Source organism: Callithrix jacchus, chromosome 16 (genome assembly GCF_049354715.1).
Source record: "Callithrix jacchus isolate 240 chromosome 16, calJac240_pri, whole genome shotgun sequence".
NCBI classification, from domain to species: Eukaryota; Metazoa; Chordata; class Mammalia; order Primates; family Cebidae; genus Callithrix; species Callithrix jacchus.
In genome coordinates, this window is record NC_133517.1 from 17,117,386 (window position 1) to 17,144,350 (window position 26,965).

The window sequence follows — 26,965 nt, forward strand, 5'->3', positions numbered from 1 at the left end:
CTCAAACTCATGGCATGAACCCATGAGTTTGAGGCTGCAGTGAGCTAAGATTGTGCTACTGCATTCCAGCCTGGACAACATAGTGAGACCCTGTCTCTTAGAAAATGTAAATTCCCAATTCTTACTGTCTCAGGAAATAATAGTTACTCTGTGGTACTCTCTCTTCTCTAATTTAGAAAACACATTAAAAAAAAACTTTCTAACAATGGGCTTATTTTGCCCATGCTTTGATTCATTTTCTCTCTCTTGCAGGCAGCCTGTTGAATCATGCCTCATTTATAAATATTCCATTATGAGTGTGGTGACCAATTTGGGTGCTATTCTATTGTTGTAGACAAAGCTTAAATGTGGAAGACTGTAACCAAGTAATTGCATGCTCAGGAATGATGGGAAAACAGTGACTGTGTTTGAGCAGACGGCGATCTGTGTCTGTTTACCTTTGGTGTGGTGTCTTCCATTTGGGCCTGCCGGGTCACTGCCAAGCCTCAGGCCCATGCAGGGCCTCAGCTCTGAGTGGAGGAGGCCAGTGTGTCTGGCATACCTTTTAGCCAAAGAAGATGGAGCTACGGCCGATGCTCACCAGGAATCTGCTCACCCAGAGATGCTGGACCCTGCACATCCTAGGATGCTTCTTAGCAGATGGCTCCAGAGGGCAAAGGTATCCTGCCTTCCCCTCCCACTCTTACATTTCCTCTTCCTCTATCTGGAGGCTTCTCTTCCCCCAGTACCCTTCCCTCTACCTTCCTTCCACCCCACAACCTGTTCTGACCACACCGCCCACCTTCTTGCTTACCTAAGCTCTTTTGCACTCTCTCTCTCTCTCTCCCCTCCCATTTAAAGAACATTTGCTATATACTGGGAATCTTCCTCTATCTGGAGTCTCCTCCTCCCCCAGTACCTTTCCCCCACCTTCCTTCTACCCCACAACCTGTTTTGACCACACCATCCACCTTCTTACTTACCCAAGATCTTTTGCACTCTCTCTCTCTTTCCTCTCATTTAAAGAACATTTGTTATATACTAGTACCTTACTTACTTTTTGCTTTTATTATATCATTTTTCCAATGCTATAGTGTAGCAATATATATTTCCATTTCACAAATGAAAAATGGAAACACTGGGAAATGAGAACTGTGAGGGAGATTCAGCCCAAAACTGATGGAAATGGGCTTTGAACCTGGATCTTCTGACCTCAGAGCCTGCACTTGTGAGTGCCCTATTGTACTGCCCTGCAGCCCACAGAGTCTGACATTTCAGTGTGCATGACATGTAGTATATGGGTGGAGCGGGGAGGGCCAGTGTTTAGGGGTAGGTGTCCTCTTCAGCACTGCACGAGTCCTCGTTCGGCTTCATCCATGACCAAGCTTGGAGCTGTGCTCCCCCGCTCTTCCCATCTGTGCCAGCTCCCACCGCCTCCATCATCACCTGTCTTCACCCTGCTCCTTTGTTTTTCATTCATTACACTGTGGGCTAGCTTCTTCCTCCTCACATCTAGGGAGGCATTATTACTTTGCAAACAAAACATGTCCCTGGAAGATGGGTTGTCTGCAGAGATTTCCTGCAGACTGCTGTGCTCATCGTGGCTCAGGATTCTTGTAAACTGCAGTCACAGAGGGTGGCACTTCCTGCTGGAGGGAACCTTGTCCTCTCCCTGACCTCTGTCTTATTATCCCTTGCCGTCCATCTTGGAATCCCTCTCCTGTTTGCACTGAGGCCCTCCTGCTACCATCAGGATATTAGGCAGGGAGAGAACGGTGTCATTTGGAGATGGCAGGGGACAGACAGACACTGACAAGTGGGCTGTTTTCTGGTCCTTCCTGGCCATTTGGTGGGCCCACATCCTGACCCTCCCCCACAACCACTGGAGGCCAAGACTTGCAATGTTCCTGAGCCCCAACACGGCCAATTATGTCACAAATAAATAAAGATGGAGAGAGCAGGGGGCTCCTTCCCAGCCTCCATATAGAGCCTTCTTTGAATGACATGGCTCTGGCCCCAGCTGTGGCTGAGAACGTGTTTCAGGGCTCTACCTCAGACAAAGCTGGCCCAGTCTCCTTCCCTAGCTCCCAGCTGCATTTTGCCTCTGGCCTGGGAGTCTCTGCCTCTCTCCCCTCTCATGCTCTTTTTCTCTCTCTTGGCCCTTTGGTCATTCTCCTTCCAAATTTTAAAAAGGGGAAGGGACTGGGAAGCAAATTCAAACCCTGATTTTTGACTGGGGTGAAGTCTCCTGCATGAAGAAATAAAAGAACATACGTTGATAGCTTGGAAAACAATGGTAATATTTAATTAACCTTTTGAAATGGCTGATCTGCAAATCTGCACGTGTCAGCTCATCTTCAGAACAGAGGCACTGTGTGTGCCGATGCCAAAATCAACATGCTGGTCCATGGATTTCCTCCATGGGGATTTCACAGGGGGAAAAAGTAAGAATATATTCCGTGACTCCCCCCTCCCACCATCAGTTGCGTTACTTTTAAAAATTCATGTGATCCAGCTGCCCTCGCCAAGGTTGGACGCAGCCTGTTGTGCTGCACATCTGAGGACCCTGAGCTGAAGCTTGGCTCTTGTCCCTGTCATTGTAGCAGACAGGCCTCGGGCCTCCTGGGGGACTGAGGGTCAGTTCCGATGACAGCAAAAATCAGCTCGATGCACTTGGAGTTCTCCCAACACGGTGCATATCCACAGGACAAAGGGAATTAGACTCGTCTGCAAGTGTCAACTCTGACTTTTTTAGTGTTTTTTCTTTCTTGTAAAGGTGGTGTGGTCTCTCAGTTTGAGAAGTCATGTCATCCAGGGAGCATGGAGGTTGGCTCATTAAAATATCACCTGGTTAAAGTAAATCATTGTTGATGGAATTGTTTAAGGTATTTCCCCTCGTGGAGGTGATGTGTCACGCTGATCAACTTGTTACTCCCATCACCATGGGCTACGTGGAAACTCCTCCTTTCTGCTCTGCACCCCATACCTGCTTTAATGAGCATGTCTCCAGATGTAATCGGAAGTCTGAGTTGGTGGGTGGTGACTAATACATTTCATTTCCTTTTATCAATGGTAGTAGCAGAAAGAATCAAGGAGGGTGATATTTTGTTCTTTAGGACTTCTAGGAATAAAGGAGTGTGGGCATCAAGAGAGTGAATATGAAGCAGTTGATTTGTAACTTTCAGCTGTACAAACACATCAATAGAACAACAATATGCACTTTGAAATGTTTAAAGAAATTACCGTAACTTGTGAGAAGTCTTTAGTTGTTTTTATGTGTTTTGACTGATCAGAGAAAAAAAGCATGAGGCTTTTAAGAAATGTGTGGCAAAACGGTAAAGCTTTGGTTGAAAAAGATTCAAGGCTTATGAAGCCCTGACGAAGGTGGGGCGATGCACAGTGGGGTAAATGAGGTGATTAGTTGCTTGCAAAGGTCACTTTTTCCTAATTGGAAGGATAGCATAGTTGGGTAAAACAATTGCAAAATGATCTTATGTCTGTCATTCTGGCAAGATCAACAGACGTGGGGATCAAGAAATGAGGCTGGAAGGAGTGAGGACTTCCTTCTGATGACCAGGAGAGTACCCTTCTAGAAGTAGCTGCTCTGTGAGGGCCCGACCATCAGTGACTCTGTTCACAGGGCAAGGAGGAGAAAGCCAACGACCACAATGACTCAGAAGTGTTTGAAGTACCAAATCCACCAGTGGCAATTGCTGGGCTGAGAGCCAAGGTCTTTTTGGTCCTGAAAAGCGTGGAAGGTAACAGGAAATAAGTTTTCCTGGGGGTAGAAAGAACATTTGTGGTTTGGCTATAAGCCTACATGTAGAGACCACTTGCTACATTTCCAGCTTGTAGTAGGTACTTTTCGTGCCTTATCTTTTTTTTTTTTTTGAGACGGAGTTTCGCTCTTGTTACCCAGGCTGGAGTACAATGGCGCGATCTCGGCTCACCGCAATCTCCACCCTCCTGGGCTCAGGCAATTCTCCTGCCTCAGCCTCCTGAGTAGCTGGGATTACAGGCACGCACCACCATGCCCAGCTAATTTTTTGTATTTTTAGTAGAGACGGGGTTTCACCATGTTGACCGGGATGGTCTCGATCTCTTGACCTCGTGATCCACCCGCCTCAGCCTCCCAAAGTGCTGGGATTACAGGCGTGAGCCACTGCGCCCGGCCACCTTATCTTATTTAATCTTCACAGCAAACTTATGAAGTATTTACTAGTATTAGCCCTACTTTATAGGTGAGGCATTTGAGGCACAGAGAGGTTAAGTAACTTGTTCATGGTCGCACAGAATATATTGACTCTGAGTAGTAATTGAAGAGTTGAGCTGAAGGGGAAGGTTATCTGGTATATCCAATGGTTTGTGTTTGTTAAATGGATTGATCTTGTTTTAATGGTGTTTAGTAATTGGGCTCGGCTGCTCAATGTGACTTGCACAGTGTATAGCAGTGTTCAGAGGGTCCAATGTCAGGCTTTCTTCAGAAGCTGATCTAAACCACCTCATCCACTCTGAGACACATGGTCTTTCTTCGGTGACCGCAGCAATAGGACAGATCTTAGATTTCTGGAAGAGCTTCACCATCCTGAACACACGTGGGAGAAAAGTGAGCCAAATTGAGAAGGGAGAGCAGCGGGGTTGGCGTGGGGGTTGGACAGACATTAACCACTCCCCTCCCCTACCTCCTATTCCCTCAAAATGGACCTCTCAGCTTCCGGAGAGAATTAGAATATAGGATGGAATGGCCAACCAAAGAAGAGCTTATTGGTACCAAAATGTGATGGCTTCCATCTGGCCTTCCACTGCTTCTGTCCCAAAGCTTCCAGCCCAAAGCTCTGTCTGACCCCTAAGACTGGCCTCAGCATGATTAGACCACCAGAATTAATAAAATGTGTTGAGCTGGGTGGTTTCTCAGTAAGGAAATACAGGTTGAGCATGTCTAACCTGAAAATCCCAAATCCGAAATGCTCCCGTATCCAAAATTTTTAAGTGCCAACATGATGTCATGATACCTTTGCTTTCTGATGGCTCAGTGTACACAAACTTTATTTCAGGCACAAAATTAGTACAAATATTGTATAAAATTACCTTCAGACTATGTGTGTAAGATGTACATGAAACATAAAAACATCTTGTGTTTAGACTTGGTCTCATCCCCAAGATATCTCATTATATATGTGCAAGTATTCCAAAATCCAAAAACTTTGAAATCCAAAGTACTTCTGGTCTCAAGCATTTTGGGTAAGGGGTACTCAGTCTGTAGCACATGGACGTGGTGTGATGGAGGTCACACGATCCAAAGTGTCTTATGGGTCATAACATAAACGGGCTTAATCCCACTCTTGAGAGGTTTATCTTGGGCCGGGGAGCAGCCCCTTCACCAAAGACTGTCTGACATTATGACTAGAGGACTGCAAAAGGCAATGTAAATGACAATGTCACTGATGACCACTGATCGTGGGAACATCCTCCAAACTAAGGGATTTTACTCTGATGTCACACGTATTCATGCCTAATTCCCAGAGCAGCTGAACTATCACTTTCATTGATTATCTCTCTCGCAAAATCTAAGTGGATTCACGGGGGTGGGGGAAGAAACTGCACGTGCGTACCTAAGAGTGGAAGCTGTGGAAATGTGTGGTGTGTGCGTGCATTTGTGCATGCAAGTGGTGAGAGGCTGAGGCTCTGCACAGTTTTCCGAGATTCCCCAGAATACAGAAGGCTTGTGGTGCATATGGGAGAACTGACAAGTATACCAGAAGGTGAGGAAATGGCTGGAAGCAACACTAATGCCACTCCATCTGGAAAGAGGGGTACTGTTTAGTACGTCTGGAAAGCATTATTTCTGCAAATAGCTCAACCTCTATCAACTTTCAGGCAGGGATCCCGATCTGCTGCCAAAATGAGATCTCCCTTACGGCAATGTGGTGGGAGAGGCTGAGCAAATGAACTAATAGCACGAAGCAGGAAATCTGTAGAGATGGCAGCCAGTAAGGTACCACACAGCAAGCACCTGCCTCTCTCCAAAAAGACAGCCGGGGCTTCGCATCACATTAGGCCAGGGCTGCACTAGGGGAGGGCAGAGCCTGGTGGGGTTTTGGGCTCAGCAGTCATTTCCAACAATTTCTCACAATTTTTGGGCTCAGAAAAGCCCCAAATATAGTTAGCCAAATGGCTTTCCTGCATTGATTTTTATACCCATGGGTATTTTGAAGGAAATTAAATCCATGTGTTTTTGATTCGGTTGCCATTAGCACATGAAAACGCTGTTTTGTGAGAATTATGGTATGCCGTGGGTGCCTTTGCACAGTGCTGCTAAATGCCATAAAACCGTCTAGCCAGACACGGAGATGCAAGAAGCTGGGTACATTCTGCTATACGCCATTTCCCTGCCTGTCCAGAAGGCAACATGTTTTTGTCATTTGCATCCTTTCTGAACGTAGCACAACATGTTTTCTCGTGCCTGTTAATCATCTATCATTTCCAATTTGAATGAAGCCATATTAGTGGGGATGATGAGAAATTGCCTTAACCACTAATAGCTGGACAGGATTCATGGGAAAGCTGCCACAAGGACTGCTGCTGGTCTCCAGGTCCAGGGGCAGAGGGGCCAGCTGAAAAGCATCCCCAGACAGGCCGGGCGGGCTCCAGTCTGCAACCTTTAGAAGCAGGTGAGCATGCACTGGCCCTGAGAGATGGTGGGGAACCCTGGTCTGAGAGCAGGGGTGGGTGGGCTCCTCTGAGCCCTGCCACTGACCGCCTCTGAACTTCCTGTGTATTGATTGCCTGGTTGAATGCCATCAATTTAGGGCTTTTTCTGGGTCTGATGGTCTATGAATTAAAATCTAGCCCCAAAATGTCCTTAGTGATCAACTTCACTGTATGGTTGTATTAAATCCCTACTGTGTTCAATGTTTTATGCTCAATGTTAAGGACAGAAAGATGAAAAACCTGTTTTTGCCTTCGGGGGGAAGTTGAACAAAGGGGAGAGGACCAGTTATTGACTGTGAGTAAGGCAGAGTGTGGGGGCTTAGTCTGCCAATCTCACATCACTGGCGATAATTTTCTAACATATGCATTATCGCCCCTATTTGATGAATGGAATTTTACTGCATCAGGGGGGGTGAGTAATTTGCTCTTGGATAAGAGTTTGGAAATGGAGGAGTTGGGATACGGGGTCTCTTATCTGTGGCTCCAAAATTCATGTTATCTTCTCTCCTCCTTACTGTTTCTTATAATTTAATGTGATACGTTTCAAATATACATGTATAATCAATCTAAGATTTTATCTCTAGAAATACAGGGAGAGAGTTGCCTAATTCTGCTTTGGGAACCTTAGAAGACTTCACTCAGAAAATGTTGACATTTGCTTTGGGTTTTGAAGGATGAGCAGGAGTTGACCCAGTGGAGATGGGAGATGGGTTGGGGATGGCAGAGGGAATAGTGTGTGCAAAGACACAGAGTGAAAAGGAGGGCAAAGTTTTTCAGGAACTGAAATCATGCCATGTACCTCATGTCTGTGACGCTGATTAATGTCTAAGCTGTGGAAGCATTTCAGGCCACATCTCTCCTATAGACACGCTCATGTCTCGATGGTATGTTTTCTAGACCTCCAGTCTGGTCTCATCGTTCCATCCACTGGGCTACGGAAGATCATCTTTGAGATCAGGTGGCATCTCAGCAAGTGGCTTGGTTGACGTTGACTTTGGTCAGCCTTGGCTAACTCGGTGGAAAAGGGGTTTTCTATGATTTCCTCCATTCACGTTATTGTCTACGATGCTTTGCTCCTCACTTGCAATGGAAGAAGAAAGAAAGTTCGTTGAGAGCACAGCTGGTGGCAATTTTGCTCTGAATTCAGAGGTTGTGGAGCAAACGGGAAATTTCATGCTGCAGCGGCGGTGGAGGCCGACTGAGCTTTAGTGACTTACATGGTGTGTCCACAACCTGCTTCCCGTGAAATTGCCTTTTAAGCATGGACAACCTGGGAAGCTGCAGCTGAGCCGCTTCTCTAGAAGGCTCTCTGGATTTCGTAACTAGGCTCATTCTAGCATTTAGTAAAACTGTACTGTCCTATGCCTCAGATTGACTAAACTTGGCCTGTGCCCTATTTTAAAAGTCAGCTGGGCTTCTAAAGTGCCAGAGTAGGCAGTCCACGGAGAGTCGTCTTCTCTCATCTTAAAGATTCAGGAGGTCTCTCAACTCCCGGCAAGGAGTATGCTATGTTCCTGGCTGAACAAACTCACTTACCTCAGTCTAGAATTAACCCGAGGAATGCATACCTTCGGTAATGTTGGTGTTTCTAATGATGTCTAAAGTGATCCTCCTGGCCTGGTGTCAGCCACTTGTGACAATCTCATACTCCATTTAGACTCAGGAGATCTACTTCTCATGCAGAATCTTTTCCTAAATAAATGAACTTCATCCTGTGTCAAATGAAAGGTCAGCTCAACATTCACTAAAGTCCTTCTGGCTCTAGAATTTTCTAATTTATTTTATTCTAGCTCTGCTGGAAGTTGAGACCAGCTGTTTACTCTCAATAAAAGGCAGTCTCACTCTCCCATTAGCATTCTAGACTGTTTTAAGGTCCTGCATCCTCATCTTAGCTTTCTTTTCTTTTCCTTTCTTTTTTTCTTTTTTTTTGAGATGGAGTCTTGCTCTGTTGCCCAGACTGCAGTGCAGTGGCATAATCTCAGCTCACTGCAACCCCCGCCTCCCTGGTTCAGGCAATTCTCCTGCCTCAGCCTCCCGAGTAGCTAGGATCACAGGTGTCTGCCACCACGCCCAGTGGATTTTTGTATTTTTAGTAGAGATGGGATTTCACATTTGTCAGGCTGGTCTCAAACTCCTGACCTCATGATCCGCCCACCTTGGCCTCCCAAAGTGCTGGAATTACAGGTGTGAGCCACTGAGCCCAGCTGACTTCATCTTAACTTTCTCTCTTTGCTCCACTAAAGCAAATCCCAAATTATTTGGCCTTTTCTCAGAAGGACAGTTTTACAAAGCATATCATCATCCATGCAGACACGGAACTTTTTGGGACCCTTTCTAAGGTCTTTACATCACCCTCCAAGTGTACTTTCCAAGCAGAACACCAACACAAGCGTAACAGGAGTGGGGTGGTGTGGCTGGGTATGGATACAGTCAGATTCTGCCTTTCCAAGCCTTGCTTGTGTGAGAGCTAAACAATTTCAGGGAACTCACATCCCACTGTCTTCTGGAGTTGAGTCCATTTAGAGTAGAGGCCATGTTAGCTGTGTTTTAAACATGGCAGCCAACAATGAATGTCCTGGACTCATTCTCCTCTTGGCTTGTGCAGAGAGAGACCAGTCAGGTGGCTTAGAGACGTTGTTGGCAGGAACCACTGCTCCCTCTATTTGGGAATGAAGGACCATAAATTGTTGCTGCCTTCCAAACTGCCAATAAATAAGTAAATATAGAGAGTGTTGACATTGGTCTCCCTGCCAAACACCAGTCTGCTTCTATTCTCATTTTCGGGGAGACTAAAGAGAGAAGGGTTATTGAATAGGCTGAAGAAGTAGCCTCAGTTCTACTTGGAATCTCTTCTCTTTTTGGAAACATTTCAGTTGGCTTTCTGGCCCTTATTGGAGAGTGGGACAATTCTGTCAAACATGAGATTGTGTTAGCTTATTCATAATCATGATCAGCAATAGGCTGAAATGGGCCACTTCTAAAGCTGAACTGTTGTCAACAGATACTTCAGCTATAGTTTAGAATAACAGCTTGGCCCCTGAGAGGGATGGTGTGAATTTACCATGCAGCCAACTCCAGGAGAGTTTAAGGTGTTGGCCAAGCACGTGACACTTTAGGAATTCTCAGCTTTGGGGCTCAACTTCCTCTCAGCCCACAGATTCCCCAGGTTTTCAGCCAACGCCTCTTGCGTTAGAGGGTTTTGTGCATTGACTCAGTCTGAAGTCGGACAACATGGCAGTGTGTTTCTCAGCATGGAAGGCTGAGGCATAGCTTGCTGACTTTTGCGTGTCTGATGCTTACCATGCTGTCTGTCACATCAAAGGCACTTAATATATATTTGTGGGATGAATGAATGAATGAATGAATTTAGAGATGCTTGGCTTCCTCTCTGCTGTTATCAATAATCTCAGACTGTTCCTGTATTTTGAATTACTCCAGAGCCACACTCCAGGAGGTCTGAAGTCTAGGGTTTGACTCACATGCTTCTGTTGCCACCTACCCATGTCCCACTTTCTTTTCCTTAATACCCACCCCACCAGCATGGCGGAGGGCTCCCTGTAAAGGCTCTTAGCCCATGCTGCACGCACCTTTTCCTGTTCTGAAGCATGTCGCTAGAAATTCTACACTTTAAAGAAAAACCTTTCACTCCTTTCCTGTTACTTTTCCCATTTCCCTTGAGAATGTTCAGGACCCTGCAATATCAACAGCTCTAACTGAGAAGATGTGGCTGAGAAACTGAGGAAAGAGAAGGCCAAGGGCTCATGGAGGAGTCGGGCGTAATAACTTCTCTTTCTTGAGATCTGGTGGGGTTTTCTTTTTGGATGGCTGGTCTCCTGGGCAGAGCCACCGGACTTAAAGGGCCACACACACTTCAAATTTGCATGGTTGTGGTGGGTTTTTTTGTTCGTTTGTTTTTGTTTTGAGACGGAGTTCCACTCTGTTGCCTAGGCTAGAGTGCAATGGTGTGATCTTAGCTCACTACAACCTCCGCCACCCGGGTTCAAGCAATTCGTTTGCCTCAGCCTCCCAAGTAGCTGGGACTACAGGCGCACACCACCATGCTGGGCTAATGTTTTGTTATTTTTAGTAGAGGCAGGGTTTCACCATGTTGATCAGGCTGGTCTCAGAACTCCTGACCTCAGGTGATCCACCTGCCTTGGTGTCCCAAAGTGCTAGGATTACAGCATGAGCGCACCCGGTCTCCATGATTCTTTTGACAGCTGAAGTGCAAAGGAATTAACTTTTTATTTCACGTTATTTTAAAAATAATCTCAACTTTTATTTTAGATCCAGGGGGTACGTGTATAGGTTTGTTACGTGGGTGTGTTTCATGACACTGAGTTTTGAGATATGAATAACCCTGTCACCCAAGTAGTGAGTATATACCCAATAGTTATGATAGTTTTTCAGCCCTTTCCCTTCTTTCTTACAACCTTCTACCCCCTGTAGTCCCCAGTGTCTACTGTTCCCATGTTTATGGCTATGTGTACCCACTAATGCTTAGATTCCACTTATAAGTGAGAACATGTGGTATTTGGTTTTCTGTTCCTGTGTTAGAAATTAACCCTTTGAATCAAAGTCTTCTATAGTTAGTTACTGCTTTTCTTCCAAGTGTGATTTATTATTCACCTTTTAAGGCATGAATGTAAGAGCATATTCACATGCACGCACACACTGGATACTACTGGGTTTTGACGAGTTTAAACATTACTAATTTCCCTGCACATCCTCATGGCATCTGAACAACCCAAGACTTCCTACTAATGGTTTCAAGAGGAGACTTCCAGGTAATTAGGGAGATTCTGTTTTCCAAGAAAGGCTCTTCGTTTCAGAAGTCTGGTTTCCAAGAATTGTGGATGATTGGTTCATTTTGGGGGCTGGTATAGTTTAACCGGCAGCTTATGCCACGCTGACCTCTAGCATACTTGTATAGACGCAGAGACACAAGCCTGCATGATTGTGGGATTTTCCCTAGAGTCCTAATATACCTTTGTTATTTATATTTTTAAATGTGTGAAAGTACCTGAAAGCTTAGTGGCAAAAGAAGACTGCTGTAAAAAATTGAATAAAAAGTACATTTTAAAAAATCCAAGTTAGTGAGGTCTGACTTCCTCTGTTCATTTATTGCTACTCTTGTTGCTTTTTGGTTTTTGTTTTGCTTCTTGACTGTTGTTGTTTTCCAGGAAAGCTGTCATTTATCGTGAGAACAAGAGCAGCCATGTGTTGATTTTTCTGGATTCTTTTTGGATACTATCCCAGTGCTAATGAAGGCCCTTCCAAAGTGCTAAAGAGCTGGTGCCAAAATCCGTTACGCTGAAAACAATAGAGAGTGGTACACAGACGGCATATATACCCGTATATGTATACGCACGCCTCGATATCTGAATTAATACATGTGTGTGCACCTCCCTCTGTTTATGCAAATATACACACGCATTTGTGCAAACACATAATGTGTGTCCTGGAGCTACACTGAGGAGAGTGTGATGGCTGCATTTTAATAAAAGGACTTTTTACAGCTTCTTGCAGAATATTTTATTTAATCAAGGCATAAGCAAAGTTTCTAGATATTGCAATGCCCTAATTTGTCAGTTTGGAAGCTACTGAAAATGTACCTTCATCAATTACAAAATTTAGGGAGGAATATAATTATTGTTATATATCTTACTTGTTTTACTAGGAGATGGGGATACTACTACAAGCAGCACATGGAAAACGCTTATCTTAGGCTTGGCTGCTGTGCTTATACTCATAAGTTGTTTACCATCGATCTTTGAGGACTTTGGAGGTAGTTTATTAGCTGAAAGAGGGGACATTTTGTAGCTGGGCTCTCTGTGCCCTCAATAGATTCTCCCTGCCTTTCTCCCAATGTATAATTATTCTGTCTTCAATTTGTTTACACAGCTTGCAGACGGGGACAGAGTTCTCTGGCGATCATACAGCGGCGTGCAATCGCCCTAAAGAGAAACATTTAGAAGCGATAAAACCTAAATGCCCTGCCATGCACCATTACATCCCACAGTTATTCAAATTCAGTAAGTTAAATTAAATAATATCAAATAACTTGATTTCTGGGCTTTAAAAATTCATCTCTATGGTGCCCAGTAGTCAATTTCCTTTATTATTATTGTTCATCAAGTAGGATTTATGTTTTTTATGAATCAGGATCCTCGCCTGCCCCGTACGCGGCGCTCGCGGTGGGCCCGGTGAGACGTAGCTCGGAGCGCCATCTTCCGGCTGGTTCTTGTACGGCCGCCGGGAGGCCTCGCGCTGGCCCCGCTGTAGGGGAAAGACCCAGGGAGCCAGGACCGCCCAACGCGCTGGCCGTGCAAACATCAGAGACAGGACAAAGCTCTCAGCCGCTGTGCTCACAGCATCCTTGGGCTCAGGCACTGGGGTCCGCCTGAAGTCTTGGGGAGAATCCAAAGAGACTGGCTGCTGAGGCTTTTCTGCTGCTGCTGCTGCTGCTGCGAAGCTGACATGTGTGGTGGTGTTCCCCGGCTCCCATTCCTCTTCTTCTTTTAATTTTAATTTTTATGTTATAGAGATGGGGTTTTCACCATGTTGGCCAGGATGGTCTCGATCTCTTGACCTCGTAATCCCCCCACCTCTGCCTTCCAAAGTGCTAGGATTGCAGGCGTGAGCCACTGCGCCCGGCCAAAACTAACCTTGACCCCAACATGACTTGAACACTCAACCTTCTGATCTGGAGTCAGACACACTACCATTGCACCACAAGGTCACCATTATTCTTTATAAAAGCCCAGATGATCCAATTGAACTGCTGTGTCCTGGCATATATGGGAAGCCATTCCTGCATGACCCAAAGCCTTTCTCTGCTGGCACACATTCCTGTTTGAAGAGGACATTGGATATTTAGGCACAGTAGCTGCCGATGCCAGAAAGTTCCCCAGAGAAACACAATGATAAATTCTGTCATGTGGTATGCTTTTGAAAAGTATTTTACTGCCAGGAAAATCTTTTCCCTTTAACATTTCTGAGAAGGAGTTGAATTCTGCTGTGGTGGGGGCAATGGCCAGCCATTGGTTTTCTTAGGGGCAGGTTTCCATTGATGCTCAATTTGATTGTGGTTTAGCAAATAAACAACCATCAGACAATGGCAGTGTGTGTAGAAGGAAGGAAATCCCTTTAAAGCAAAGTTAAACTATTCCCTAATTCAAACCTCTCTGGCACCTTCGTTTGATCTATCTTGCTTTAGTAAAGTTCCATAAAGGTGACACTTAGAAGTTTGCTCACATTTTCAAGTAATATAATAATCCCAACATTCCAACAGGGCATCCAAGAAGTTCCCTTTCTTCTCTAAGCTTCTAAACACAGTGCTCAGCATGGATGTGTGTGTGTCTGAAAGTGCTTTCCAATTGATCAGCTGTCTCCTCTCTCTCTCCCCCCCCAGTTAAGTATTTCAACATAGCAACAGATGGTGTTTTAGGCTTTTTGCTGAGTTTAGTATGGTCTATTTTGTGCTTTCTCAGGAGGACTGTGGTGATAAGTTAAAATGAGATGGTACAAACTTCTCTTAGAAATTAAACCGACTTCATCAAGTCCCATGATTCAGTGTTGTTAATGCATTTTTCTTTTTCTTTCTTCTTTCTTTTTTTGAGACGGAGTCTCGCTCTGTCACCCAGGCTGGAGTGCAGTGGCGTGATCTCTGTTCACTGCAACCTCTGCCTCCTGGGTTCAAGCGATTCTTCTGCCTAAGTCATTTTAATAGCTGGAATTACAAGCTCATGCCACCACGGCTGGCTAATTTTTTGTATTTTTAGTGGAGACCAGGTTTCACCATGTCGGCCAGGCTGGTCTTGAACACCCAACCTCAGATAATCCACCCGCCTCAGCCTCCCAAAGTGCTGGGATTACAGGTATGAGCCACCACACCCGGCTGTTAATATATTTTTCAAAAGGAGCTCTCCTTCCCTTTCCTTAAAAGTACTCTTCTCTCCCTCTCTTATACCATTACTCATAATGTAAGGAGAAAGTTGCTGCACCGGAAGTAAAAGCACATAATTTATATTTATTTTGCATGTGTTAAGTTACAAATCTCTGGACATTTTTAAGACCATTCTATTCTCCAAGCAAGAGTCAACACTAAGTAACATCCTACATTTGAGTTAAGAGGAACATAGTAGTAAATGATGCTAAAGAGTCTTGTTGCTGAGGTTGCATTTGCCAAAGAAAATCCCTTAAAGGAACTCCGGAGAGCCTTTGTCCTTGTGGTTCAGTGGTGTGAGGAAAAACCAGAGACTCTTCTAGGTTGCTGAAGTTCAGGGTGGAATCATCTTTTCTTCACTTGTTACCTGAAGAAAAACCCTTCTAAATATCCTGGCCTTGGTTGTGCATGTTTTTCGGCATTTTTATCATCGGGATCGCTTTTGTTATAGATTTGTCATGGTGAAGATCAATCTGTATTCCATCAGAGTTTGCAAGGCTCCCTACCAACGTGCTGATCTGGTGCCTGCCTGGAGTTACCCACCTCATCCTATGACCTTCTAGCTCTAGCCTAATACAATAATTTGTTTAGTGATTTAAGGGAGTTGGCCGAGACACACAGGCAAGAACTAGCATTCCCAAACTTAATCCTTAATCTCTTTGTCTTGTTTATGGAGAAAACCAGAAACAAAATGACCAAAAGATTGTGCTATCTGAAATTAAGACACCTCCAGGAAGATGTTCAGGCTGAATATCTCCCTTCCCTTCCCCCTGCTACCCCTCTAATTCACATGTTGAAGTTCTCATGCCCAGGACCACAGAATGAGACTGTGTTTGGAAACAGGGCTTTTATAGAGGTACTGAAGTTCAAACAAGGTTATTAGAGTGAGATTTATCCAATATGGTGAGTGTTCTTATAAGAGGGGAAATTTAGATACAGACACCAGCAGAGGGAAGACCCTCTTCGTGAGAGGACACAGGCAGAAGACAGACATCCACAAGCCAAGGAGAGAGGCCTGGAACTTGAGGTCTTTCTCTCAAGTTCTCAGAAAGAAGCTGCCCTGTCTACACTTTGGACTTCTGCTCTTCAGAACTGTGAGACGATGTAGGTTTACACTTTAAGTCACCCAGTCTGTGACACTTCGTTATGGCAGCCCCAGCCCTAGCCACCTGATATGGATGATGAAGGAGTTCATTGAGTCACCCATATATTTTGGAATTCCAAAGTAAATTCCATTATTTAGGAAGAGTCTGCAGGCAGGGAGACATGTTGCGCTTTGGGAAGTCCTTGACCGTGCACTCAACGAGGCCCTTGGAAGATTCCAGCCTGGCCCTGCCCAACTTAGCTGCTGAATCCTCCGCAAACCGTAAGGTAGCACTGACGTCTGTGGAGCTCTGCTGCCGTGTGTAAACCATGGCCAATCATGGAAATAACTTGTCTTCTATTTAGCTACATGTATCTGAACACACAAGTACTTTCCTGCTGAGAAGCTAACACTTCAAGAACATCGGGCTTTATGTACCTCTTTTACAACCATTTAACATGATTTGGAACAGAGTGAAACTCTGTGGACCTGCAAATTTAACTCCAGAGGTATTGCCACACCTGTCTATGCCACCCAGACAGAAGGCTCAGGTGAGAGCTCTTTCTGCTTGTGCATTTGAAATGCGAGGCCTCATCAACAGACACTCTTTACGAAACTTGCCTGATTAGTCTTTCCATCGATGCAGCTGTTTCCACCAGTGCAGTGTTCCTTTAAGAACCTGCAAGATTACTAATGGATACAGGTCATGGTGACAGACTTAAATAAACCTTCCGCAATAAACAATCATGTTGAGTTTTCATATGATTACCATCATCTCATGCCTGTCCCAATAGGGCAAAGAACGCATGAAGGAAATGAACATGATGGGTCATATACATCATACTGTCATCCCCCAAGGGTGAGACAAACAGTATCTTGAGGAGGCTTCCACTGTCTTCCTGATAAAAGCCAACAAGAGTGTGCATTAAAATGGATCCTGTATTTTATGATAAACGGTTCTTGCCCTGTATTATACTGTGTTTTACACATACATACAACCCGCCCCATGGAATAAAAATGTGTTCAGTAGCCATAAGGCATTTGCTCTGGGGATTTGGAAATTAAATACTGGAGGGCAAGTCAATGTCAAAAATTGGAGTGGAATTAATAAAATTAATAAAATGGGCTGTCTAATTCAAAATTATATATATGTCATCCTCGCTTTGGGTTCATATCTCAAGACCCTGCACAAAGTAAGTTCATGGCCTGACCCATTTAAAAATAACTCTCTTTTGCTGTTGAGGTCTTTAAGGTCAAGTTCAAGAAGTGTCAGCACTACAGTGATTTACCACTTCATGCTGCCTTTCTGAGTGTTATTCTCTAGCATTGTGGTGTTTTGTCTCTCCCCCTCCCCATTTACATCAGAGAACTGATGGGCTGTGGATTTTCAATATCCAGTGTCTGGTTAGAAGATGACAAACATCTGCCTTGTTTTTCATTTTTCACTTGTCATCAGGATATTTGAGGCGATATACCAAATATACTCACAAGAAGTCACGTGACTTAAAATATCATTTTCCTCAAGGTAATCTCATTCTAATGTTCCCATTTAGAAACATGATTTTGTTTATTCGTGAATCAACCACTCTGTGATAATGTGCATTAAGCAATCAAGAGAATATTTTCATGGTTTAATAGAAAAGATCCTGATGTTTTTCCTATCTGAATGGTCCTTGAGATGAATGCGGCGTAAAAATATGATACATTTCCCTGCTACAGAAGCAGCTCGGAAATCTTTACTTGTAACGACAGGCTAACAGCTGCGAACACAAGGTGACATCTTTAAAGATAAGGACACTGAGGTATTGATTAGACAAATCTATTTGGCAAGGCAGCAGTGATGTATAGATAGCAGACTCGGATGTCGGGGGAAACCTGTGAATGCACATATTAGAAAACACCTTGCACAGTTCATAAATAATAATGATTATAATAAAGGCTCTGCCAGTGGCTTAAGGATCCGAGTAATAAGAATTGATTGTTAACATTTCACTTTAAAGATAGATTAATTAATGCTGAATCATACGGTAATTCTTATGAAAGTACCGTACATATGACATCGAAATTAATACCAAATGAATTCATTACAAGTGAGATAATTACAATGAATACCCGATAAATTAGCCACGACAGGACACTTAGAATTCTAGGCATTCAAGTATTGAGAGTAGTAGCAAATGGCCTGGCCACTGCTGAGGTGTCATCAGGTAGGTTCCTGGGCCTTTCAATGTGAGTTTCTCTCTGGTTGCATATGGGAAGGGCCATGTTGGCTGTGCCGGCTCAGATATGCTGACAGTGGCTATGGAGGTTGCCGGGCCCTTCCGTGGGGGCTGGTTGTTGCCAGCAGGCTCCTTAGCAAACTGTTACCAACGAAATGCTGATGGGCTCAAGCAAACCACTAGGACTTGGTGAACAGAGAACTTGCAAAGATTCTCGAGATGAGGTTCTACCTGGAGCACAGAGAGCCAACTCCTTTGGTTGATCTTTTTATCCTTGCCGTCCAGTGCCATGTCCTTACTGTCTGCTGGAGCTTCCTCTGGCCGACAGGGCATTTTGTAAAACGCTCTCATTTTGCATAGGTTTGTGCTGGAATGCAGAGAAGTCAAGGGACTTCTCCAAGAGCACGCATCTGTAGATCCCAGCCCAGGGTTCTTGTTTCTAAGCAATCTGACTAGGAGATAACAATCAACATTCTAGCTAATGTTTGTTAAGCACATAACACAGGCCAAATATTGTGCTGAATGCCTTATGTGTATCTTCATACACCCCCCTGAGGGAGATGTATGAAGATACACACAAGGAAAGAAGAATACAAGTTGAGTAACGAGCACAAGGTTACCTAGCATGTGAGAGGAGGGTTGGGGACTCTAACCCAGGTTTATTTGTTGTCATCATCACTTGGCTCTCTGGCAGCTGTGAGGTTCCACCTGGTGTCAGTGAGGCGTGGTCTCCTGCCAATGTCTGGTTTACTGTGAGTCCGCTGCAGCCATCCCAGAAAACTGGGTCAACTGTGGGAGAAGAAGAGAGGGAGGCAGGGCAGAGATGCAGCTTCTGGGATGTGAGCAAGTGAGTGGGAGAGCTGCCCCTTCTCATTGAGGGGTTGGGAATCAGGGATGCCTTTTCTGCTTCCTTATCCCCTTTCTGCCCAGGGATGGTAGAGCCTTGAGACGAATGGAGCTGCTAACAGGGAGTCTGGGCGACGGGCTGCTTTCCAAGTGAGAAACAAATTTCAATTTAAGTCACAAAATCATTGGGGCTTATTTGTTCCCTAAACTGAAATAGGAGGTACAAAACAAGGATGCCAGTCTAGGGTGGCTTTAATTCCCACTTGACTGTGTCAAGGTGATTTTATAACTCCTACACATTGTGTCAGGGTCTGTGACGGTTTTCTGGGAGGAAAGGCATCCCTTACGTAGAAAAGTAGAGGTGTGTTTACATCTAAGGAATCCCTTGCAGGAGTCCCAGAGGCCCCTGGAGGCCTCCATGAAGCTGACCTCTGCACCCCGTGGGCGGATGCTGCCATTTGGCAAGTGCACTGGGCACACCTTTGCGGGAGTGGGGGCAGTGAGGTCAGGCAGCACGCAGGCGTGGAGGCTGACTAGGGAGTGGCCCCATGGAGAGTGTTACTGTGCGTGATGGGGAGTGGGGTATAGATGCTGAAAGCAGGAGTCTGGGTGGATGGTCTGGGATTTAGTCCTGTGAGTCATGTGCTAACCATGTGAGCTCACTGGTAAGGCTCCAGGAAGCCAGACCAGAACACTCAATAGAAGTAGGACCAGGGCTTTAAAACATTTATTCAGAAATAATTTCAATGTTAAACAGAAGAACTACTTTTCTCCAGGGAACTTACATCACTGCAGGAGAGAAGGGAAAGAGAAGGTGGCAGGGGGGTGGGGCAGGGGGCAGATCCTGAATCAGCTGAGTCTACCCAAAAGTATTTGAAAAACAAAGCTAGAATAGATGAAGTCATGAATTGGCAAGACTAAATTTTCCAACATTAATGGACATGGGGAGCTAGAGAGATAATTGCTTGATTACAGGGAAAGAAAGGCTACTGCATCTTCGTACACATGGGCACGTTCCACACGCTCTGGGTTCAGACCCTGCAGTGTAACACTGGTTAATGCTAGGAGAAGCTCGGTCTCTTTCAGACTTCTATTAATAAATGATTGTGACATTGTGACACTGGGACAGGAATCTGCTCAGCAATGCAGTTTGCGCTGAGAAGGTGGCTGTGGACAGGCGGGTCATTTATTCATCCCGCCAGTATTTATTGAGCACGCGTCATGTGCCAGGCATCAGGGTTTCAAAGGTGCAAGAAAGTCCCTGCCTAAAAGGCTGATGTTTTTACTACCTAAAATTCCTTATATTCCTGAGCAACATTGTCTAAATACTTTGCTGAGGTCAGCCACTGTGAAGGAGAAAGGCAGAACAGTAGAAAGATGTAGGCTTGGGAGTCAGGCCACCTGGGACTAAATCTCAGCTGAGTTTGTAAATTTGGATGAGTTATGAACTCTCTTAGGGCTTCGCTTTTCTCATTTGTGAAATGAAGATAATAAAAATACCTATTTCAGTGCAGTGTTGTTGTGAGGATTAAGTGAGATAATTTATTGAACCTCCAGAATATATTAGCTCTGAGTCTATGAAGCTCTGGGCAACTGAGTACATTGAAGCTATTACAGTTGATAGAAAACAACTTTGGTGAGAGGAAGGAAAGGAAGATTCTACAGGGAGAAATAACTGGAGAGAATGCCAGGGCCTAGTGCTTGGGTAGCTTGTCTCCAGGCTGAAGACAAAAGACTTGGGCAAGGAGGGTTGGGGCAGAAGGGTCTCAGCGAAGTAGAGGACACACACCTGTTCTGCCTCCCTCAGCACAACATCTGGTGTGGTGCTAGGTCATCAGGAAACCCACCTGCAGCATGGTGTTTGCCGAGCCCTTTGTATAGGATTCCTGATGCCATCTTCCTGGGAGTGAACCCTTCCCCACCCAGGAGCTACCCCACCTCCGTTCCCCACCTCCAGCTCTGTCTGTTTCCACACAAAGACTTGACCAGAGCAAAATGCTAACAGGGTAACTTTTGTGGCACTGTAGAAGTTAAAAGCACCAGGGTAATTTACAATGCCCCAATTTTCCTCTGTGCCTTTTAAGAAAAGCATCGTTTTATCCCTTTGGGTTTCGCATTGTTGTTCCTTCATTATTCTCTGTTTGGAGTAGTAAATGAACACAGAACTGCACAGCAGAGGAAATAAACCAAAGAAATTGAAAAGTTCCTAGCCATCGAAGAGCTTGAAGTCTAGCAGCGTGAGTGGCATAAATAATAATTCAATACAGAATGGGGACAAGGCAATTAGTGGCTTTTACCAACGATGTCCTCTGTGGACCACGTGGGGGTTTCAGGAGGAGCAAAATACAGCGGAAGCACATGAATTGGTATATGTTTTAAATAAAAGGGAAAAACGTGGGGGGAGAAGTTGCAAAATTTAGATTTTATAATAAAGAAGATAGACAACTGAGAATTTTCTGGATTGGATAAAAGGATTCAAGGGAAAAAAATCAGATAAAATATGGAGGCAATGTAGTGGTGGCAGTTTTGGTTTTCAGACAAAGAAACAGGATCTTCACGTAGGTTCAGAGATACTGAATGTTCAAGAGATGGGAGTGTGGCCACAGGCTGTCCAACCCAGCCAGAAATAGTGGACCCTGAGGGCAGACCCTGGGCCTGGGAAGTGTACGCAGTACCAAGGATAACCAAACTACTCTTGGAAAGAGCTGCTTCTATCCTGAGAGGAGAGACTGTCCCCTGGGGACAGTCAGGGCACCAGGGGTGACAGAAGCATGAAGGGGCCTGGGGCTTTGGAGCTGTGTCCTGTGTTAAAACATTCCCGCCCCTGTGGGCTTCATGATTGGAGCACCTCAGCTCTGCTTTCTCACCCCCAATGTAAGCTACAAGGTGGAGAGTGGACTCCCTACCAAGCTGCCTCTTCACTATGGTTTTGCTGCCTTGCTGTTGATAATCTCTGTGTGTCAGAGTCCTTTTTGGAAGCAATGCCTATCCTCCCATGTGAGTAATGCATGTAATGCAGCCCAGCCCTAAAATGGTGCTGGCCGGGGGGCTGATGGTGATCACAGGAGAGCTCTATTACCAGTTAGGCCTAAAGGGCTTCGGGGACTATGCAGGCCTCTAAGTTATAAAGGAAAACAGGACCCTGAATGAAGCCAGAGGACTGCTTCTCTCTCTCTGGAGTGTCTCTTCCATGTAAGCATTCAACACATGAGATTCACTTGTGGGAAACCACAGAGGAAGGGCAGAGAATAGGTAAAAGACTATTTATTTGTTCTTCAAGTGCTTTCTGCCGTCAGAATTTCTTCTATTCATAGGTAAAGTTGCAATGAAGTTGGTCAAAATAAGCCCCCATGGAAAAATCCGATAGGAAGTATTGGCAAGCAATTGCCTCAAAATACTATCTGTAAAAGCTTTTCAAAACTCAAGAGCACAACCAGGAGTTTGAGATCAGCCTGGGCAACATGGTGAGACCTTGTCTCCACGAAAAAAGAAAAAGAAAAAGAAAAAACAATGTAGCGAAGTGTGGTGATGTACATCTGTGTCTCAAAATAACAACAAAACCCCCCCAAAACCAATAGCTATTGCTTAGCTCTTATAAGTCTAAGGACCTGCACTCCAGCTGGCAATGGTGCTGCCTGGCGTCTTTCCCCTCCTCCTGGGGTAACAGGGCAGCCTGGCTTGCTCTTCTCCTGAGGATGGCAGAAGTGCGGCAAAGCAAGCAGTCACAAGCCCTTTGCTTGCATTGGGTCTGCTGTCGTCCCATTATCCAGAGCAAGTCACAGAGCTGGGGAGGGACAGGGCAAAAATCTAGAGAAAAAGCCCCTCAGACGGGATCTCTTACTGGGTGAGTAGGGAAACCCGGCTCTCTCAGTCAGGGGTGAGTGTGGATGAGCCCTTTCTCACTCTCCTGCCTCCAGGGACTTGTGTCTCTCTGGGGAATTGCCCTCAACTGGCCATGGTCTGGAACAGCCTGGGAACTATGGGCAGAACAGCTCAGGTGTAATCACCTGGCTGGGGGGTCACTTCTGCCTTTAGAGGGGTCTGTGTCCCTGGCCACTGCTCAAGCAAGGAGCTTCCTCAGGCTGCTAAGGAGAGACCACATTTCCTGCTGCAAGTCAGGGCTGCACCCTGATAGATGAGCTGAGTCATAGAACATATGATATTTATACTGAAAAGCAAGAGAGACTGGTGTTTAAACTCTGTAATGGACAATAACACCCTGCAGATAACCATGGTCTTAGAGACTCGGGCTTGGTCATGACATTGAGAAATGTTCTTTGCCAGCTCTTCTGGCCGCATTGGTTCTGCCAGGTCTGCTTGATCATCCACAAGTTCAGTGGGAGAGTGCAGGGCCGGGATCCATCCACAAGTTCAAGGGAAGAGGCTAGGGCCAGGGTCACATCAGCTTTCACCCTGGGCCCACAGCTCCAGACCTCAGAAGCCAGCAAGTCCTTTTCTAGAGCTTGAGAAACCGGATGTGACTTTCAACATTTGGACACTCAAAAGTCACCAACTAACAGGTTAAGAAGTTTTACCAATTTCATTTATTTATTTGTAATTGACAAATTATAATTGTATATGTTAATGGAAATGTAATATTATAATATATGTATACAGTGTGGAATGATTAAATCAAGCTAATTAACATGTCCATCACCTCAAATACTTACCATTTTTTGTGGTGCAAACTTCGAAATTTACTGTCTTAACTATTTTGAAATATACAATGCAGTATTAACAATAGTTGCCATGCTGTGCAGTGTATCTCAAAAAATCCATTTCTTCTGTCTAGCTGAAACTTTGTACCACTTGATCAACAACTCCCATCCCTCCCCGAGCCTCTGTAACCACCATTCCCTTCTCTGCTTCTATGCATTCGATGACTTTACATTCCACATGTAAATGAAATAGTGCAGAAATTTTACAAATTCTCTAAAGATCTCATTTGTGTAATTTGGTGAACTTCCACTTCAGTGCTACCGTGAAAGCCAAGAACAACTTTGAGTAAAACTCTGAGTGAGATTTTATTTTCCTTGCAATGGAGGTGAAAACGGTATCCAGTGTTTCCCAAGGGAATGCCAATACAGTGGTTATAAGAAGGAAGCAGAGGACTTGAAAACAGAGAGAGATTACAGGGATCCAGAAAATCAGGAAACATCAGATAAACCGATAACAGACAACTTTCCCGTGTTTCCAGATGTTCTGGATCATAGATACAGTCTCCTTTCCCAGATTCACAAATGGGGCCTAATCCTTTAAGTTTCATCAATACTTCAGCAGCAAAGAGTCCTTGAGGGTGAAGAAAAACACTGAGCATACTATTTGAAAATTTGTATTATTTAATAATTAAGTTTATCATATGTTTCCTGAGTTTTCAGATAATCTGAAATTTTTGTTTAGGATCCAAATTAGAGATGGAAATTGTATCGAGCGAAATAAAACTCTTGAGATTGCTCCTCCCTCCCTTCTTCCTTCCTTCCTTCCTTCCTTCCTTCCTTCCTTCCTTCCTTCCTTCCTTCCTTTCTTTCCCCTTCCACTCCCTCCCCTCCCCCCTCCCTCCCCTCCCCCCTCCCCTCCCCTCTCCCCTCCCCTCCCTCCCCTCTCCTCCCTCCCCTCCCTCCCCTCTCCTCCCTCCCCTCCCCTCCCCTCTCCTCCCCTCCCCTCCCTCCCCTCCTCTCCCCTCCCCTCCCCTCCCCTCTCCTCCTCTTCTCTTCTTTTCCATTTGCAGCTTTTAGTTATCTACCCTGACCTCAATACAATTTTGGGGAAGGTTTGAGGGGAATTTTAGTGAATGAAATTTCTCATTCACTAAAGTTACATCATTCCTGAGAGCTCAAAAATCATTTCCCAGTCTGATGTTCTATTTCTTTTTTTCATAAAGTCAACTGGTAAAATGATGATAAGACACCAAAGAGTAACTTTAGGATTTTGCATGCTGAGGCCGAGGGAGATTGCCAGCACTTTGAATCTGATCCTCAAGAGGAGATGTGCAGTGGCCTGGGCTCTAGTGGCTGGCCCCGGGCATCTGACCTGTCTCACTGTTACAGAGAGCTGGTCTGCATTGTCAGGGCATGGCTAGGATTCAGAAAGGGGAAAAAGGAAGCTCTGTTTAGTGTAATCTAAATACCAGCACAAAGCTGCAGGTGTCTGCCCAGAGAAACACAAGTGCCATTTCTCTTAGGCACAGGAAGTCTTCTTCAACCTTGTTTAAAGAAGAAAGACCAGGCAGACACCCCAACAATGATGATACATTATGTCTTAAAGAGAGTAAAGTGCTGGTGAATGTAGACCTTCTGCTCCACAAATCCTTTCTTTTGCCTCTTCAGATTTCTGTTTTTAAACATCACCCTGACATACAAACTGGTTTAACTTGATGTCCATAATAAAAACATATTCATCTGAATAAACTTCAAATCAGTGACAGTTTTGCGTGCACCTGATGCATTTTTCTGTGGGTAAGTTGACACTGTTTAGGCACAGCTCCATGGACTTTCTTTCCTATAGCTTCTTTCTCCACTTCCCTCCTCATTTCCCACCCCTGCCACCACGGCCTCCACCACAATCCACACCACACTTACATTCCGACTTTGCTTTCCTGCAGCGTTAAAGCGTGGGTAGTGGCGTAGTAGGTTGTCTTACCACTTTAAATATATTTTTTAAGCTTCCTCGGGAGACCGGTGAACTAGAGCAAAGGAGAATGGAAGAGTTGATTTCGTTCCCCTACCTACCAGGGAAAGGGAAAGAATAGCCAGAGGAAATGAGGTCTTCTGAAATTCCGAAATGGGATTCAAGAACAATGCCGCCTTCTGGAAACTGTGGCGTGTTAAGGGAAGTTGTGCTCTGTCACAGGAAGGGTGAGTGAGGCACTGTGCCTTGTGAGGTCTCTGGCCAGGCTCTGTGGCAGCTGCAGACAGGGCAGCAGCCTGGGAAACAAGAGGTGACTTCACTTGATAACACTCAGACTTGGACTGAGGAAGGTCGGAGGCCCACCGTTGAGTTGCTTCTATTAAAAGGTGTGCATTAAAGGAGGCCAAATTGTTGACTATGACTTGACTTTTAAATTTTAAGAAGCTGAACTTGAGGCTTATGTCCTTTCCTCCCCCTCCTCTTCCCTCTCCCTCCTTCCTTCCAGAGAACTAGCAGAGTTTATTGGTTAAGAACATGGGATCTGGTTTGCACCCCTGTGCTGACGCTTCCTAGCTATGTACTTTTAAGCAAGACATGGATCCCTCTCTGCCTCAATTATCTTTCCTGTAAAATGGGGACAATAATGTTAGCTACCTTGCAAACATTTGCCATTAAGATGATGATATGATGTTGTAATCTCTGGGAAAGAAACTCTTCTTTCAGAAGTACAAAAGTGTAACACAGTTGACAATTCTGCCTTTCTTCTTGAGGGTTCTCCAGCCATCCATTCAAGGAATAGTTCTGAACACCCATTGTGAGTGGGACGTGGGGCGACATGATGAGCCTCTCTGATCAGAAAAGAGAAAATATGAAAGCTCCACTGAATCACAGCGAGAATACAAAATTTTCATTATGTGACTCATATTTTCAGTATTTCTACAGCAACACTTAAACACTTACTGCCATGAAACTCAAAACATGCATTTGTGCGGAAATTAAGACTTAATATTACTAAATTTTATTATAAAAATGGTGTTAAAATAGGCATAACATAAAATTTACCATCTTAATCATTTTACATGTTCAGCTTAGCCAAGCTCAATGGTCTCAAGTCCGCTTACATTTTTGCACAATTATCGCCACCGTCCATCTCCAGAATGTTTTCATCATCCCAAACTGAAGCTCTGTGCTCACTAAGCAACAACTCTTCACTCCCTCCTCCCCACAGCTCCGGGGACTGCCATTCTACTTTCCATCTCTATCCACTTGACCGCTCCAGGCACCTGGGATCAGTGGAATTGTACATTTTTCGTCATTCTGTGACTGGCTTATGTCACTTAGCATAATGTCCTTAAGGTTCAGCCGTATTGCAGGAAGTGACCAGATTTCCTTCCTTTTTAAGGCCACATAATATCTGCTCGTATTTATGTGCCACATTTTAAAGATCCATTCATCCATTGTTGGACACGTGTGTTGTTTCCACCATTCGGCTATTACGAATACTGCTGCTATGAACGTGGGTCTACACGAACACTTAGGATTTTGATATTA

At 44.8% G+C, this 26,965-nt stretch overlaps 1 protein-coding gene across 1 annotated transcript in view; it reads left to right on the forward strand.

Moving 5' to 3' along the window:
- The first annotated feature begins 371 nt into the window (after nucleotides 1–371).
- LOC144579699 (uncharacterized) overlaps nucleotides 372–26,965 on the forward strand; it is a 116,198-nt gene continuing 89,604 nt past the window's right edge. The window contains exon 1 of the mRNA XM_078352514.1: nucleotides 372–658. Within this exon, the coding sequence (XP_078208640.1) occupies nucleotides 374–658 (285 nt within the window). The 5' untranslated portion in view covers nucleotides 372–373. The remainder of the gene's footprint in view (nucleotides 659–26,965) is intronic.